The sequence below is a fragment of the Crocodylus porosus genome, unplaced genomic scaffold (genome assembly GCF_001723895.1).
Source record: "Crocodylus porosus isolate Cpor-Errol unplaced genomic scaffold, CroPor_comp1, whole genome shotgun sequence".
NCBI classification, from domain to species: Eukaryota; Metazoa; Chordata; order Crocodylia; family Crocodylidae; genus Crocodylus; species Crocodylus porosus.
The window spans coordinates 46,082,392-46,099,089 of record NW_017728909.1 but is presented as its reverse complement, the minus strand read 5'-3'; the positions used below and the strand labels follow the sequence as shown (position 1 = coordinate 46,099,089).

General features: G+C 44.8%; 1 protein-coding gene across 1 annotated transcript in view; it reads left to right on the top strand.

The window, feature by feature from the left end:
- Positions 1 to 16,698, top strand: part of JMY (junction mediating and regulatory protein, p53 cofactor) — a 113,940-nt gene that overhangs the window by 41,434 nt on the left and 55,808 nt on the right. The window contains exons 4-5 of the mRNA XM_019532196.1: positions 11,831 to 11,981; positions 15,630 to 15,799. Of these exons, the coding sequence (XP_019387741.1) occupies positions 11,831 to 11,981; positions 15,630 to 15,799 (321 nt within the window). The remainder of the gene's footprint in view (positions 1 to 11,830; positions 11,982 to 15,629; positions 15,800 to 16,698) is intronic.

Sequence of the window (16,698 nt, the reverse complement as noted above, 5' to 3'; positions counted from 1 at the left end):
GGGAGGCATTCCTGGTGCCCTGGGAGGGCACACGCTTGGGTGCCAGAGAAGGCACGGCAGTTTGGCACCGCAGGGGGCTCTGCATTTTGGGGTGTCCCAACCCTGACTCCAGTGTGGGTGATTATCGGGACGAGCCCAGTGGGCATGGGACCCAAGGAGGGGTCTGGGGGCCAGGTAAAGCTAAGACCACCTGAGCCCCGATCGGTGAGAGCCCAGTCAGGCATAAGACCCGGGAGGAGGGTCAGGGGGGAAGGTAAGGCTAAGGCTGCCTGAGCCCCGAGCGCGAGGAAGCGCGAGCAGAGGCCCCGGTGCGGGCGGAGAGCGCGAGGAAGGCGCGTATACAAGTGGGACGCCCCAGAGAGGGAGCGTGTATTGATATATTGAGAGGCCCCGGGAGAGGGCGCGTATATTGATAGACGCCCAGTGAGGGCGAGCTAACGAGCAAGATACGATGAGAGCCTGGTGAGGGCAAGCACCAGAGTAGGGGCTGTAGACAGGGCCACTAAGGTAGGAACATAGGACCAGATAACATCCGGAACAGCTGAGAGGCTTGGGGTGTGGTATTGGGGTGGAAGGAGCCACGCGATGCCCACAGGGTTGAGTGCACCAGAATTTATTTATGGAGCAGGGACCAGAAGGGTACGAGCACCGGGTCCAAGGGGTCAAGTAAAGGCAGCCTCCCTTTTACATTATAGAGACATCAAAGTCATGGTGGGCGAGACTGAGGGTGCTGAACAGGCAACTTGGCACGGTAGGGGCGCTGGGAGAGATCACGGCCGCTCCCGGGTCCCCGTCCCGTGACAGATGGGTTTTTTCTTTAGTTTATAGATTTCTCCTCAATTTAAATTATTTTAGATTTACAACACCATACTCAAATGGCTCATATTTGTTTGATTAAAAGAAAGGTTTGGTAAAATAAATAGTGGGGAAAAAAGGTAGATATTTTGCACTTAGTTCGTTTTCTTGAGAACATCTTAAAATTTTTGGTAGTTCAAATGGAGCTCAGTAGCTGAAACACAAAGGAAGAGTACAGGTGTTCATTCTCTTGGGAGAAACTCTCCCAAGTTTGGAACTGCCATTTTTGTTTTAGGCAAAATTATGTGAAGGCTTGGTGTATACTGTGTTTTCCCTGGTAGAAATATAATGCCTATATTTGGCCAAAGGCAGAACCCTGCTATCAAAACTGAAATTTGAGACGGGGGCCCCCTGGTTAATAAATCTGCTTTTGTATCTTTAGTTGCAACAAATAGGTAAGACCTTAATTTTATCTGATCTGTGGTACTTGGACAGTTACACTGAGGAACAAGACATTTTTGACAGTTGGGCTCTGGCTACCAAACTCCTTCTCAGAAGCTTAATCCTGTTCAGGTCAAAGCAAAAACATTGTGTATATATGTAACTTCATATATACAGACCTATACCCGTGTGTGTATAGATACACAGAGATACATGGATAGGTATGCATGTGTGTCTATATTGGGGTGGGCAGTTCTTTCGGGTGGAGGGCTGCCTAATGAGGTTTGGTCAGCATCGAGGGCCACATGGATAGCCCTACCCCTTGATAGGTGCTCTGCCCCCTGGTCACCATCTTGGGACCAGAAGTCCCACCTCTAACCCTTGACCTTTGCCACTAGAAGTCCCTCCCCTTGCCCACCCAGAAATACTCCTTTTAGGAGGGGGGAGGAGTTGCCATCTTAGAATCGGGGAAAAAAACAAATCATACACTAAAAGTCAAACATCTACTATAACATATTTTAATTTTATTACAAAATTGTTTTTGTCATGATTTGTGTTTGTGTATATAGAGGTGATTGCATAATAACTCAAATTCTTACTTTTATATTGTGGGGAGTGTGGTGGGTGTGTGTTTGGGGGACATAGGGTATGTTGGGGGGTTGTGTGGTGTTTGTGGAGTGTGGATGTGTGGCACTGGAACACACTGTCCCCTCCTGCAGTCAACACTGGGAGGTGGGATATGTGTCTGTGTGTGTATGTCTGTGTGTGTGTTGCATTTGTGGAGTGTGAGGAAGGTGGGAGGGGTGTGGGGACCCCAGCAGGTGGGGGCGCCGGTGCCTAGCTTTGGCCAGAACTGCATGTCGCAGCGAGAAGCGCAGCCCTTCCCAGGCAGTTTCTATTGCCTGTGCTCCCCACATTCACGGGGCACAGGAGGGAAGATCCAGGCCCTGCTTTCCCTGTCTCAGGCTGCTCCAGTGCCTGGGGCTTCCCTCCTGTGCCCTGCAAGTGCAGGAAGTGCTGGGAAAACGAATAGCCTGGTGGGGGCTGTGCTTCTTGCAACACTGGCCAGAGCCAGCATTGAGCAGAGAGTACCTGCCTCTTCCTTCTCCCCCCGCTCCCAGCTGCTGCCCCCCACTGCCTGCCAAGGCTGTGCACCGAGGCGGGAGTGTAAGAGGAGTCCACATACCCCTCACACCTACACCATGCCCAGCCAAGCTCTACACTGCTACCATATCCCTGGGTGAGGGCTCTGCCCTATAGCCAGCCCCATGCTCTGCACTTCTGCTCAGCTGTAGCTGCGCCCCCGTCCCCAGCCGCCCCCCATCTCCTTCCCTACCTGCTGCCCAGAGGTAGCAGGATGCTGGGGAAGCCTTCCTTTCCACCCACAAGGGTGGGAGCGAGGCATGATAGGGTATGTTGGGGGTGGGCAGGGCCATCCCTGAGGAGGGGGGTTGGGAATCAGGGTGGCTGCCCCAGGCCCAGCACTTTGGGGGGGCCCCTGTGGATAGTGCTGTACAGGTTTTGCTGCGGCTGCCGGCTCTGCAATCCAGCTGCTCACCCCCTTCTCCCCTCGCTCTGGCTGCTTGGCCCCCACTCCCCTCTGCTCTTGCTCCTGCATACCCCTAGGGACATCTCTGGGGATGGGTATACGTGCCTCACTTCCACCCTTGGGGCAGAAGGGCTGAGTGGGGCACAATTTGTTGGTAGGCCCACGGGCCATATTTTGCCTGCCCCAGTCTAGATTGATCTATATAGATTTATATATCCCAGAACACATATAGATGTACACGCACACGCTATTATATGTAAAATTTGACTTGCAATTGGTGCTCCTTTAAGTAGAAAGGACAGGAAGATAAAAGTTCTGAGTCATGTAGCAGTGTTCATTTGGCCTGGAGACAGAGAAATGACCTTTTTATTCAGAGATGTTGTGTTCTTTAATTATGGGCAGTGCTAACTATCATGGTGATAGGCCCTCTGGGTTTGATTCAAATCTTTGTGAAATTTCTCTTTTTGGGGGGGGTGGGGGTGTTGTTGCTGTTGATTTGAAAATGCCTTGAATTAGGCTAAAAATAAAAAATAGAAGATAAATTGTTTCATAACCAGCTTGTGGGGAAAAATGCCAGCACCACTTTCTGCAGTACATAGGCGTTCTTGAAGGTCTGACTTGAGCTGACTGTGCTTAACATGTGAATGCTGATTTATAATCACTGCATAAGGTGGCTGGTACAGATGTAATTACCTCTCTTTTACATTTAGGAAAATTAGAATGGTATTGTAATTAAAAAGTTTCCAGTTAAAGACACACTATTAAATGGAGATCTCGATGTTTGAAATAATCTTTACCATCATTTGTGAATTCTTATGACCACTTTTTTTTATAAGCATTATTTTTATACTGGGACAGAAAAGTGGTATCAGAAATCTGAGATTACAACTGTAAATATCTTTACAAGCTGTATGACTTAGCAGTTCGTATGACTTAAGTCATTGCATTCATACGACTTAAAAGTACAGATTTGTTAATTATTTCATGCTGAGCCTCTATTTTCAACCTACTGTAAGTAACATTAGTTTAACTTGACAGCTGAACTAATCAAAGTTTAAAGAGTTTTCTGAAGTTGAACTGTGCTAGTGTTTTTGAGGTTATAGCTGTTCGGTTATTCATATGAGCGTGAAAAGGACAAATTTCTTTAATAGATTTATGTCAAGGGAAACTTTTATTTATATATATATATATATATATATATATATGGCTTTGATGAAGGATGAAACTTCACTAAACTTTGTGCTTTGAAGGTGAGGGTAACTTTGTGTGTGGACATGTGAAATTTTATACTGTTGTATATGTTAAGTAGATACATAGTGTAGAGCCTGGCACTGGTCCAAGACACTCTACTTCCAGGTAAAAATACCTGTTAAAATAAGAAGTGACTGTACACAATGAGTTATTCAGCAATGTATGGGTTGTGTGTCCAGGGTTTTACAATTTCATCCCAGCTACCTGCCACCTAGTGGAGAGTTTTTGTAACTGCACCAGCTCATCATTTGTCTTCGCCAGTTACTACCTTGAATTGGTGTGGAGAACAGATGTAGGTTACACTGTTTGTGTGTTATGTATTCATGCACTAAGAAAATAAGCAGTGCCCAAAGAAAAATAGGTTAACAAAAAAGAAAATACTTTTAAGATAAGAGCTTCTTTTAAACATGTCACAAAAAGAATGATTCATTCTTTATTTAGACCCTAGCCCTGCAATTGATGTTTTGTGAGTGAATTTGTCTGCTTGGAGTCCTTTGAAGCTAATGCGGCTTTCAGAATGGAACGGATCTACTTGCTTGGAGACTGTTGCAGGATGGAGGGTTTACTGCCCAGTCAATTGTTTTTTGCCTCCTATCATTTAGACATGAATTTTAGCTTGATAGCTCTTATGAACTTGTGTGACTTTTCTGAAAATCACAGTTTAGATTAAGAAAAAAAAACATTGTTTGCACAGAAAATCCTGAAGAAGGTTTGTGAGAAGCATACTGGGGAGATCTGAATCAATATGACTTAAAATCCTACCAGTTCCTAGATGACACCAGGCATAATTGCCACTTCTCACTTGTACCAGAAACATCATCTCACACCTGTCTAGCAGTCTGGCTGAAAACTGCAAGTAGGTGAAAAATAGTTGGCTAAAGCTGAATCCTGTAAAAAATGAAGTAATGATTAAGGGGAGAGTGAAACACAGATGGAGCCTGCGGGTCGGGGTGGGGTGGTATGAGCTGATGGTGGCCATCATTGTTCCGTTACAGTGCCAGAAGCACTTAAATTGAAACGGTGGATCACAATTAAAAACCCACGATTTCAAGTTAGGGGAACTAACCCCCCCCCACGTGTACAAGCACCCTGGGATAGCAGCATGCATGGGGGAAAACATACTGGTGAGTCTGCAGTGGGACCTGCAGGGCAGTGAATTGTGTGACTAAGTTGAAATGAAAGGGCAGAAGAAAGAATGAAAGTTATAAATAGATATGTATTTTGAAGTAAGGGTAAGGAGGAGGGGCTGTACATATAAAGGGAAACTAGCAAAGGGTCAAGCCTTTGGCATGGATTTGAAGGAATCTTGTGATCCTGGAAAAAGGTAGCTCATTGAGCTGAATTTCTCTGCTCTGGAGTTGGGTGCTTTTGTATTTCTATAGCTACTGATCTTATTTTCCCAACAGTAGAGTTTCAGATGATCCTTGTCAATTTTATTCTGGCTTTGCTGTCATTTTATCTGCATAGACCAGTGGTTTTCAGCCTCTTTAGGCCTGTGGCACCCCTCCATTACTTTTCTAAATTTAGCAGCACTAGATGTTCCAATGTTCCACATGTGGGGCTAGACTGGGAGGCAGCTGTATCAGAAGGGTACACTCCTGCCTGCACTAGGTTTTTCTGATAAAACATTCCTTCCTTCCCAAGGTGCCTCACCATTGCCATGGCCAAGTGCATCTCTGTTTCCAGGATACATGTGAGGGGTGGGACCAGGAAGTATAAATCTAATGCAGGCAGGAGCACCGGGTGGTGCTGTCGTGGCATCCTTGGAAGGTCTTACAGGACTGACAACCACTGACATAAATTTGTCCCACGCATTGCTTTTGGGCGTGCCAGTGTAAGGTAGACAATGAAATTTCTGTTGTTAATGTATAGCAAAATATGACATTTTTAAGACGGCAATAGGCATTTGGCTTACGATTAGCTTTATTTAGCTGTCCTACAGTTTGCCAATTCATAGTGAAACTATTGTGTGAATTATCAGATGTGTCTAGATGTGTGTAGCAGGGTACTGTTGGTGCCTGCCATTTTAAGAGCTGTGCCAAGCAGCCAGCAGGTGCTTAATTGCGGTGGCCATTTTAGATCTCTGGCTGCCTATATGAACAGAGCAGTTCGCTGCTGGCAGCCCAGGAAGTAACACTGCATAGCTGCAAGGCTACATGCAACATCCTGGAGGTAAGGGCAGGAGCTGTAGGGAATGGCTTGGAGGCTCCTTGTCCTGGGCATGACCTAAAACTGCACCCTGCTGGGAGTGGGTGACCTGGTGGGACTCTGTGGTGCGGGACCCCCCATGAAATGCCAGGCCAGTTACCACCCCGGTGAAAGGCAGGTAGGGGTGCCTTAACCCAAGCCCTCACCTTCGGGTGGGTCATTTAACATCGGAGGTAGTTGGGGCCAGGGATGGCTGCAACTGCCTGAGCCCTGTGGGGTGCAAGACCCCAAGGAGAGGTAGTTGGGGCCAGGCATGGCTATGGCCACCCGAGCCCACCGGGGAGAAAAGCCCCATGGCCCCAGTGTGGGGATGATATGGAGCCCCAGTGAGGGGGGCAGAGATGAGGAGCCCAAGTGAGGGGGAACACTAGAGGGCTATTGTCTGAGTGTGTATAGTTGCCCTGGGAAGGGGCCAGGGCAAACTTAGACCCAGTCGGGTAATTGGCTGGCTGCTACCCTGGTGAGGGTGACAGGAGAGGCCCAAAAGACTGCCACCCAAGGGAGCAAGGCAGTACAAGTGGTTGACACATAAAAGAGACCCTGTGAGAGGGGGTGGAGTGTGAGAGGCCCTAGTGAGAGGAGGGCACTATGAATGTGTGTGCATCTGAGGCTTGACAATGTGGCCTAAGCTTGGTCCGGCTGTAGGCCAGGAGCAGTGTCATCAGGATTCCTCTGTGAGGCTTGGGCCGCAGTGTAGGGGAGGAACAGAGCAGCAGATGGTGCCCCTGGCATTGGGGCAAGAATGGGCAGCCTCCTGCCTTAATTAACACCTCAATTAAATAACAGCGAGGCTGGAGAGACTGGTGGGTGGCGTGCCCAGAGGCAGGTGAGGAAACTAGCACTGTGGCTGATCAGGGATCCCCACGGTGCCACAGTGTGTCAGGCTTGCATCTGATTGCCCTTCTCGAGCTCCGCTTCCTTAAGTTAACTCTGTATGGAATGCTAGAAAATAAGGTAGTCTTTGTGGGTGAAGTGATGTGTTGATAGATCTTGGGCAGGAAATGCTGCATTTCGTTCACAGTCACTTAGCATCAGAGGCCGTGCTTATCCGTTTGGATGTTGTCTTTTATTAGAACCTCTGTTTTTGTGTTATTTTTGTTTCTTAAACCTTTAGTTTAGTAGTCAGAGCATGATAGGGAGCAAATTTATAACTGAAACTGCCACGTGTGAAGTTTTATACTTCCCTACATTACTTAGTATGGCTAACCTTTACTGTAGGAAGTTGCTTGTACAGAAAGCATTGAGGGCAAAATTTGGACTTAGTGGCTGTGTTGAGATGAGCGTGAACGTTTGGTTCCCTGGCAACAACTAGTGGAAGCACACTTTGTGTCGCCACTAGTTGTTCCCAGGGAACACACATACCACATGTGCTCCGGCAGGCTGCAAGTTACTGGAATATATGCGCCCCACCCTTGGGGGAGATGCAGTATACCTGCCCCACCCCCCAGACCGAACTCCTTCTGCTCCCTTTCCCCCCTCCCATTCTGAAAACAGCAGGCTGGGAGCTCAGCAGACACAAGTTATAAAAGATGCTACATTTTGTAAGCTCTTTACCTGATACCTCATGCAATGAGGGGTCAGGTTCTTACCCAGTCGGCCATTTTTTAAGCTGTTTGGAGCTACACAAACTATACACAAGCTATAGCTTAGTCCCAGCTATAAACTTTTTGTGGCCAGATCAAGCGAAAATGGTCACTTCTGTCTGTACCTCTTGTGCTTCGTGCTCTTTGGTACTCCTTCACTGGGTCTCCATCTCAGTGAGAGTGCGGTTTTTTTGTATTAAATATCAGTCTGTTTTTATAAAGCATCTAGAGAACTTCCAAGGACACAAATAATTGTCAAAAGGAGCTGTTAGCCATAAATATGACTGTTGTAAAACAAACAAACAAAACTACAGTACATTACTCCTGCATTCTGAACAGCAGTGGCATGCAGAGAAGCATTAAGAACCATGCTTTAGCTAATGAAGTTTACTCCATTAACAAAGTAGTAATTAAGGGAAAAGACCCAATGCAGAAAAAAGTCTTCAGGTTTCTTGGCCCTTTTCATGATGATGTGTGTGTTTGAGAAGGCAGGGGATAGGTTTCCCTTCCCCCATGTAAGGCTTGGCTAGGGTGCAGCCAGGATGAACTAATTTTTGTTGAGATGAATGTATAGCTACAGGTTTGGGACGTTGACACTATTCTCTGATGTATAAGGGTATCAGAAGCAGCAAGCTGTTCAGTGACTCACTTGAGAAAATTGATCATAAATTGCAACGTCCATAAAAGCAGAAAGAACAAACAGTATCACTGCAAAAGTGTCACTCCAAAGTTGTAATCTTCTCATATAAATGACTTGCTTATTTTTTCTCTGGGATTAATTCTCCAATTCATAGAGCAAGAGCTAAATCTCAAGATCCTTTCCATAACAGACAAATTTAAAATATCTTTCTAATCAGAAAAGAGAGTATGTAAAAATTGCATGTTATTACTCAATGAATCCTCCACCGTCTGTGGATTCAGAATATACATACTTGCTTAGTGACCAGGTTTGCATTACCTTTTACTAGTGTCACTGCAGAGCTCACTAAGTTGTAGGGGATTAATGTATTCTGTTTGATCTTAACTTAGTAGAATTGGTTATAAATTGAATAGTAAATGATTGGATGAAATGGCAATATAGGCAACCCCCGCTTAACACCATTTTGCTTAGTGCTATTTTGCTATAATGCTCATTTTACATTGATGCCCGTGTTTTGCTTGGCAATCAGTGAGTTTCATTATAATGCTCATGGTCACCATCGTGGTTCATCAAAAACTTTTATATTTTGCTTGTCACTTGTTTTTTCAGGAACCAATTAAGAGTGCTAAATGAGAGTTGCCTGTACACAGGTATTGGCCTACTAACTTTAACTGCTGTTGTAAGAACAGGGAGAGAGGTGGTTTAGTGTACTGGTATTCAACTTTTGTAGACTAAGACACCCCTCTGCACCCCTCCGAAAATGCCAGCTCTTCAATTTACTTGTTGACTATACAAAAATAATACTGTTGTAAAGAACTTGGAGAGATCACAACACCTCAGAAAGTTTTTGACGCTATGGATTCCTGCTGGAAATCTTTGGGTTTATCTTGTGTACTGTATAAGTCCTTGCAAACCTAACAGTACTAACATTGTGTGGCACTCCATGGCGCTCTTAAAAGGAGCTCATGCCACCACAGGGTGTTTTGGCTTCCTGGTTGTTGAGAATCACTGGTCTAGTGAAGTAGGGAGCAACATTTTTGGCAGGTGTGTCCCAAATTTAGCCTCGCACCCTTACTGAGTGTCACTCCGATACCTTTCCCTTACCCAATCTGCTGCTCAGCTTTCTTTTCTCTGCCTTGTGCTCCCTAACCAAGTTACTGCTTTTCTTTCAGCTTCAAATCTTCCTCTTGCATTTTGGCGAGTCAGGTAGTTGTACTGTGTGCCTCAGTTAATATATTTCACTTGTTATATGGATAATATGTGTTACCTTGGGGATGTAGGTAGGGACCTACCAAAATTATGATTTCGTGAAATCAGGCATTGCCTGTGAAATTGGGACATGCCCCCAAAGTCCGTGGGGCGGGGGGGGGGGGGGGTATCTTACTGAAAAGAAAAAGCTCCACCAATTGGTGACAAGGGGGAGGGCCACATCAGCAACCTTTTTAGCATGTGGGCTGGAGTGACTCAGTCAAGGCAGAGACAGGCTGGGAGGGTGGGCATTAAAATCCAGCCACAGATGGTGCTTGTCCCAGCAGCAGCACGGGGAAGGCACCTTCAGCCAAAGCCTTGCGTCCAGGGGCACATCTGCCCTGCAGCCATTGATTGCTGCATAGGTTGCTGACCCCTGACTTGATGTATAAACTGAGCACACTTAATCAGGTAGTCGTGGGGGATCTTGGGCATGTGAATAATGTTTTGGCAGCCAGAACCTCTGAAGAAAAGTTAGTGACGCTGAGTCTTTCTATTACAGTTAGAACCAGCAGCAAATAGGACAAATAAGCCTTGAAAGCATTATTCAGATTACTTACCCACCTGCCCTCCCAACAACCTGTTACTTTTGTCTACCTACCAACAGACTGAAGAGACTGTTAATTTCAGCCATTTACAACCTGTTTCTCAAAGGAGCTTATATCATCATTCCCAATTAATTGAAACATGAGCATGTTCCCCTCAGCAGAGGTGCGAATGATTTTCTGCCTTTACATTGAGACCCTTCCATTTTTTAAAATCTTTTCATGGGCTTTTTCTGTGGAAGTTTTGTGGCTCAAAATTCAAAGAAACATCTTTGTATTCATTCTTTGAGTGAACTTCGTATTACCAGAAACCTGTAACCCTTCTCTGTCCCTTCAGTGTTGTTGTTAACTGGATATTTTAGAACTTTGCTTGAGACCAGTGGTTCTCAATCCCGGATTGCAACCCAAATGAGGATGAGCTGCGCTGCGTGCCAGGAGCTCCCCTGCCAATGTCCCTGGGCTACCGCATTCTGCTCCCAGCAGCGGGGTGCGTTTAAAGGGGGAAAAAAAAGGGTGGACTGCTTTAGATGATCACATTTAAGTATACATAATATAACTGGGAAAATGTTCTGCCATATGTGACTACTTAATTAAAATACTTGAATCCAACTTGCAGTGATATTTTTCAGCAATTTAACTACAATGTAGAGGGCCTCTGTGGCTTCTCAAACCAACTGCAAGTAATCTGTATTTTATTGTAGGATACAATGGCTTAAAATTAAAAGGTTTAAAATATTTTCTCCTTGGATTGGGTTGAAGTCTTGTAATAACTTAACTTGAAATTTTTTGATTTTCGATGTTAACATTTTGTAACAGATTAAAAGTAAATGCTGGAGGTGGTTCTTACTAAATATTAATGGTAGTTGAATATCTTATTTGAATGAGTTAAAATAGTTGCAGGCAAAAAATAAAATGTTGAAAAGTAATACCTTCATCTTGTAAACACTTAATCAAGTTTATGACAATGTGTATTGCTTTTAATAGGGTTATTTATATCCTAGAATTAAGCACAAGCTGAAGTGTTTGCAGAATTTGGGACTAAAACTATTTTAGTAAAACTTGAAGTGGCATAACATTTTTGTCACTTGAAAACAAACTTTTTTTAGTATAAGCAATTTGAAGTGATTTAGACTCTAAATACACAAGCAACATTATTATCAACTTTTAATGTACAGGACATTTCTTTTTAAAGAGAGAAGCTTAAGAGGGTTGTATTGGCTGCTGCCAGCCGTGCCTAAGTGATTTCAGAGCACAATTCCCACTGATTTCAGAATCTAAACTTTGATGGTGGAAATGTTATCTATTATGAATTGTTTGCTAATATAGCAATAGGTTATTTTCTTGTTGAGTTTATTGTACTTACGATATAAAAGTTAATGAGGCCATGGATGTGTCTTTTTAACATAAATACACATCTTTTTTTCTTTTTAATAGAATAATGGAGGAAGGGGTTTGTTTTTTTTTGTTTATTTTTTTTAAGCCACTCAGTTTGACTGTAACTGCCTGCCACTTGCAAACAGGGAGAACTCTAAATGCTGTGTTTTCAATTATGGACCTATTTTATTTTCAGATTTCCATAGAAAATGATTACTTGGGCCCCAGAAGGATTGAGAGTCTACAGAAAGAAGATGCAGATTGGCAGCGGAAAGCCCACATGGCTGTGCTTTCTATTCAAGATCTTACTGTCAAGTACTTTGAAATAACAGCCAAGGCACAGAAAGGTAATAGTTTTCCACAGGTTTGGGGTGTGGTTTTTGGAAAAAAAGTAGCATTGGATGGAACCTTGAGCAGTTACCTAGACCAACCCTTGCTTACAGCAGGATCATCTCAAGCAGGGGTTACTTGAAATCTCAATTTTAATGTGGTGTTAACTTTTTCACAACAGCTGCTGAACCCCAGTTGAGAAACTCTGAACTAGAGTTAACTTTTCCAGTTGAGTACGTGAAACAGTTTAACTTTTCTAGTATAGAAAAAACTGTAAACCATAAAGCAAGCTATCTGAAAGAAACTTATATACTGTAACTGACTTGCTGCTGATTTTGAAGACACTTTTTTCTTCTCTTTTCTTTTGGAGAACCTTGGCAACCTTAGGTCCTTACATGGCAAACAACGATGATTGCAGCAGATCATTGTTGTCTCATTTCTTTCTATTTCCTTGCGTGTCTGTCTCTTGCCCTACATGGTATGCTCTTTGGGGCCATTTTTTGTTGTTTGTACCTTACCAGCACAGAATGGCTTTAGGTACTGTAATGATAATAAATAAGTACTAAAGGAGGAAGCAAGGTGAAAAGAACTGTGTTTCTTCCCTACTGTATTTCATAACCATATTCCTACCCCTCAAGCTATCCCTAATTGAGGAATCTCTGCTCTAAACACCTGAGACTGAATGCTGTATCTGTGGATGTATTTCAACCTGTTTTGCTTAGCAAAGGTATGCAATAATATGTGATTTTTCTTGCTTATTTCAATTGGTGAAAGCCTCCTCTCTCTTTGCATAAGACCTGGCTGGGGATCAGGAATAAGTCTTTGTTAATCAGGGAAAGGATTTCAGCTATTCTGGTGGTTTCCTGAAAAAATTCTGATTCGTGTAGATATTTCAGAGGTTCTTGCACTCTGCTTAGTTAACTTGAACTTAATTCTCTGTCCTTCTCTAGCAGCTTAAAATTTTTAAAAATTGGTGACTTCGTTACAATAAATGTGCAGTCAGTAAAATATTCATTATTTGAAAGATGAATTCCACTTGATATCAAGTATACTATTTGACTGCCCTTTGACTCATAATTTTTGTTGTGCTGTTGATTTGTATCAAGTAGACAAATACATTATAAAAATTGTTTAGGAAAACAGGGTTTTGGTAGATGTCATTTGGGATTTTGGCTTCTGGGAAAATGAGATGTGCATTAGGATTACAGATAGCTATTGCTGGTCTATCCCTGGAGGTTGTACATGGGTATTAAGCAGTTAGAATCACTCTGCTCTTCATGTTGCTGTGTGGAAATAGTCACATGGGGTAGGTCCCCACATGGAAATAATTGGAAATTTTGTGCTAAAATGCTCAGCAATAAAATAATTAAGTTTGATATCTAAATCCATACTATAAGGGTTTAAAGTTGATACTTCTTAGATACGAGTGAGGCAGCTCACACTGAGGTTGTATTGCTGAAGGAATATCTGTCTACCTTTACCACTGGTAGTACTCCTGGGGTGGAGTCAGCTCTACTTATATAATGTAAAGGTGCAGTTTTGCCAGTATAATTATGTGACTGCCAGGAATTTTGGCCAGTACAGCTGTGCCTTTTGGGATCCCACATCTGAACTTTGTAGCTATGCCAACAGAAGTCTGTAGTGAAGCCATTATTTCAGGCTACTGATGTAGGCAGTTAACATTTGAAAAATGAAAAATGTACAGCAGTATAGTTCTCCTGATTTACCAAAGGTGAGGATCTGTTCCTAAATTGTTGTAGTTGTACAGGTAGTAGTAATTTAAATGAAGGCTTAGATCAGGGGTGGGCAGTTATTTTGGCTGGAAGGCCGCTTAATAAGTTTTGATGAGCTGTTGAGGGCCGTAAGGGTAGCCCCACCCCTTGACGTGTGCCCTGCCCCCCAATCACCATCTTGGGACTGGAAGTCCCACCCCTAACCCCTCACCTTTGGTAAAGGATGTCCCTCCCCTTGCCCCAGAAGTACTTTTTTGGGGAGGTAGGGGTTGCCATCTTGAAACCAGGAAAAAACCAAATCATAGACTGAAAGTCAAACACATTTTAATTATAAAAGATATTTCTGTCATGATTTGTGTTTGCGTAGTGTATATAGAGGTGATTGCATAAAAGCTCAAAAATCAAGTTTTACTCCTGTGTACTGTGTGTGGGGTGCATGTATGTGAGGTTTGTGAAGGGGTGTGACTGTGCATTTGGTGGGGCATAGGGTATGCTGAGGATGTATATGTGGGGGGTTGTGGAGGCAGGGTGTGGGTGTGAGGGGACGCACTTCCCTCCATGGCACACAGGCCCTGCTGCCAGTGGCAGCAGCAGACGCTTGGGGCACTTGTGGCCTGCACAGGTGCTGCCGCCTGGTGGCATGTTCATCCAGCCAGTGCTGCATGTGGTAGCAAGGAGCTCAGCCAGACTGGCCTGCCTCTATCGTGTGGGGCTTCCTGTGGTGAACGTGCTGTTCCTGGCACTTGTGCGCCACCAGAAGAAGCCCCATGCAATAGAGCTGACTGCCTGACACCACATGCAGGTCCCAGGACTCAACTGAAAGTGCAGGGGAGCCCCGTCCCCTGCTTCCTGGTGGAGTCCTGGTACCTGCACAGTGGGGAGGAGGGGGAAGGGAGCGGGGATAGGCAGCAGGCTCTATCGTGCAGGTCTTCCCCCAGTGACGTGAGTGCTGGGAGCTGCACGATAGAGGCGGGCTGGGATGGCTGCACTCCTTGCCACCACGTGCAGTGCTGGCTAGAACCGTGCACAGCTGGGCAGCAGTGCCTGTACAGACCACAAGCACCCTGGTCATCACCTACTGCCTGCTGCTGTTGGTGGTGGGGCTGTGTGCCATTGGGGGGGGGGAGGTCCCCATTACCCCCCCCACCCTCCCTCACACCTATACCCTGCCCACCAGAGCTCTGCTGCCATGCCCCCTGGGCATGGGCTTCTTGCTGACACCCAGCTGCAGCTCCCTCTTCCCTCACCCCCACCACTTCCCTACCTGCTGCTGAGAGCAAGCGCCATGGCAGAGAGAGGAAGAGGAGCCCCTGGATGCTAGGGAAGCTGAGCAGGTCCTCTGGAAGCTGCAGCAGTGGCCCCACCTGGAAACTGCATGTTAAAGTTAATGCTCCATAGAGAGGAATGGGGCACCTCACACTGAGGTTATGACTGCAATAGGAGCTTTTTATTGTTGAAGGAATATCTGTCTACCTTCTACCACTGTAATATTCTTAGAGTGGAGCCTCTACTCTATATAATGTAAAGGTTCAGTTTTGCCAGTATAGTTGTGAACGCTAGGAATTTTGGTCAGTACAGGTGTGCCTTTGCACAGCGGAGGAGGAATCTCAGTGGAGGAGGATGAACTATTAATGCAATTTAGGTCTAAAATGAAAAACAAATTAGGGTTCTTGAATTCAGCTGACTTTCAGACTGCTGCTGCAGTTGCGAGGAGCTCAGATCTGATTTTCAGAATAAAACATATGTTCAGCAATATTGATAACAATAACATACATAAAATGTGACTTCATGTCAAATAATTAGTTTGTTATAACAAGGGAGATTGTGTGTATGTGGTGGTGGTACAATTTAAAACATGTTTAGCTTTATAATTGCATACACCAGTAATGTAAAATACAATTTTAAAATATTTTTTTGTCATCTTTCTTACAGCTGTATATGATCGAATGCGAGCAGATCAGAAAAAGTTTGGTAAGGCAGCATGGGCGGCAGCAGTGGAACGTATGGAAAAGCTGCAGTATGCAGTTTCTAAGGAGACATTGCAGCTGATGCGTGCAAAAGAAATCTGTTTGGAACAGAAGAAACATGCACTGAAAGAAGAGGTAACTTCTCATTCAGAACTGAAAAATAATGACCAGGAGAAAATAAAACCAATATATTGGGTTTGATTGTGAATGAATTTTAATTCTAGTACTTTACAAATTTGAATGTCCAAACTTTTAAGTCTATTTTAATATCCTACATTTTGATTTATCAGTATTGTAGACTGAGATACTGTCAGTTTCATAGTTTGTAGAGTCGGAAGGGACCTGAGCAGATCATTGAGTCTGACCCCCTGCCATGGCAGGAAAGAGTACTGGGGTCAAACGACCCCGGCAAGGTGGTTGTCAAGCTTTGTATTAAAGACTCCCAGGGTAGGAGCCAGCACCACTTCTCTTGGAAGTTGGTTCCAGATCCTAGCAGCCCTGACAGTGAAGTAGCACCTCCTGATGGTCCAGCCTGAATCTACCCTCTGCCCACTTGTGACCGTTATTCCTAGTCACCCTTGGTAGTGCTCGGGGGAGCAGGGACTTCCCCAGTGCCTGCTGGTCCCCTCTGACTAGTTTGAGGGGAGATCTCGTGGCCTGTTACAGCCTTCTCTTCTGCAGGCTGAACAGGTTCAGGTCCCTGAGCCTCTCCTCATAGGGCCTGCTCTGCTGCCCCGATCATGCGAGTGGCCTTCCTCTGGACCCTCCATGTTGTCCACATACCTTCTGAAGTGCGGCGCCCAGACCTGGATGTAGTCCTCCAACTGCGGCCTGACCAGTGCTGCATAGAGGGGGAGTATCACCTCCTTGGACCTGCTTGAGATGCATCTGTGGATGCATGACAACGTATGGTTAGCCTTCCTGACTGTATCCTCACACTGCCAGCCCATGTTCATCTTGGCATCAATGATGACTCCAAGATCCTTTTCTGCCTCTGCACTGACGAGAAGGGAGTTCCCCAGCCTGTAGGTATG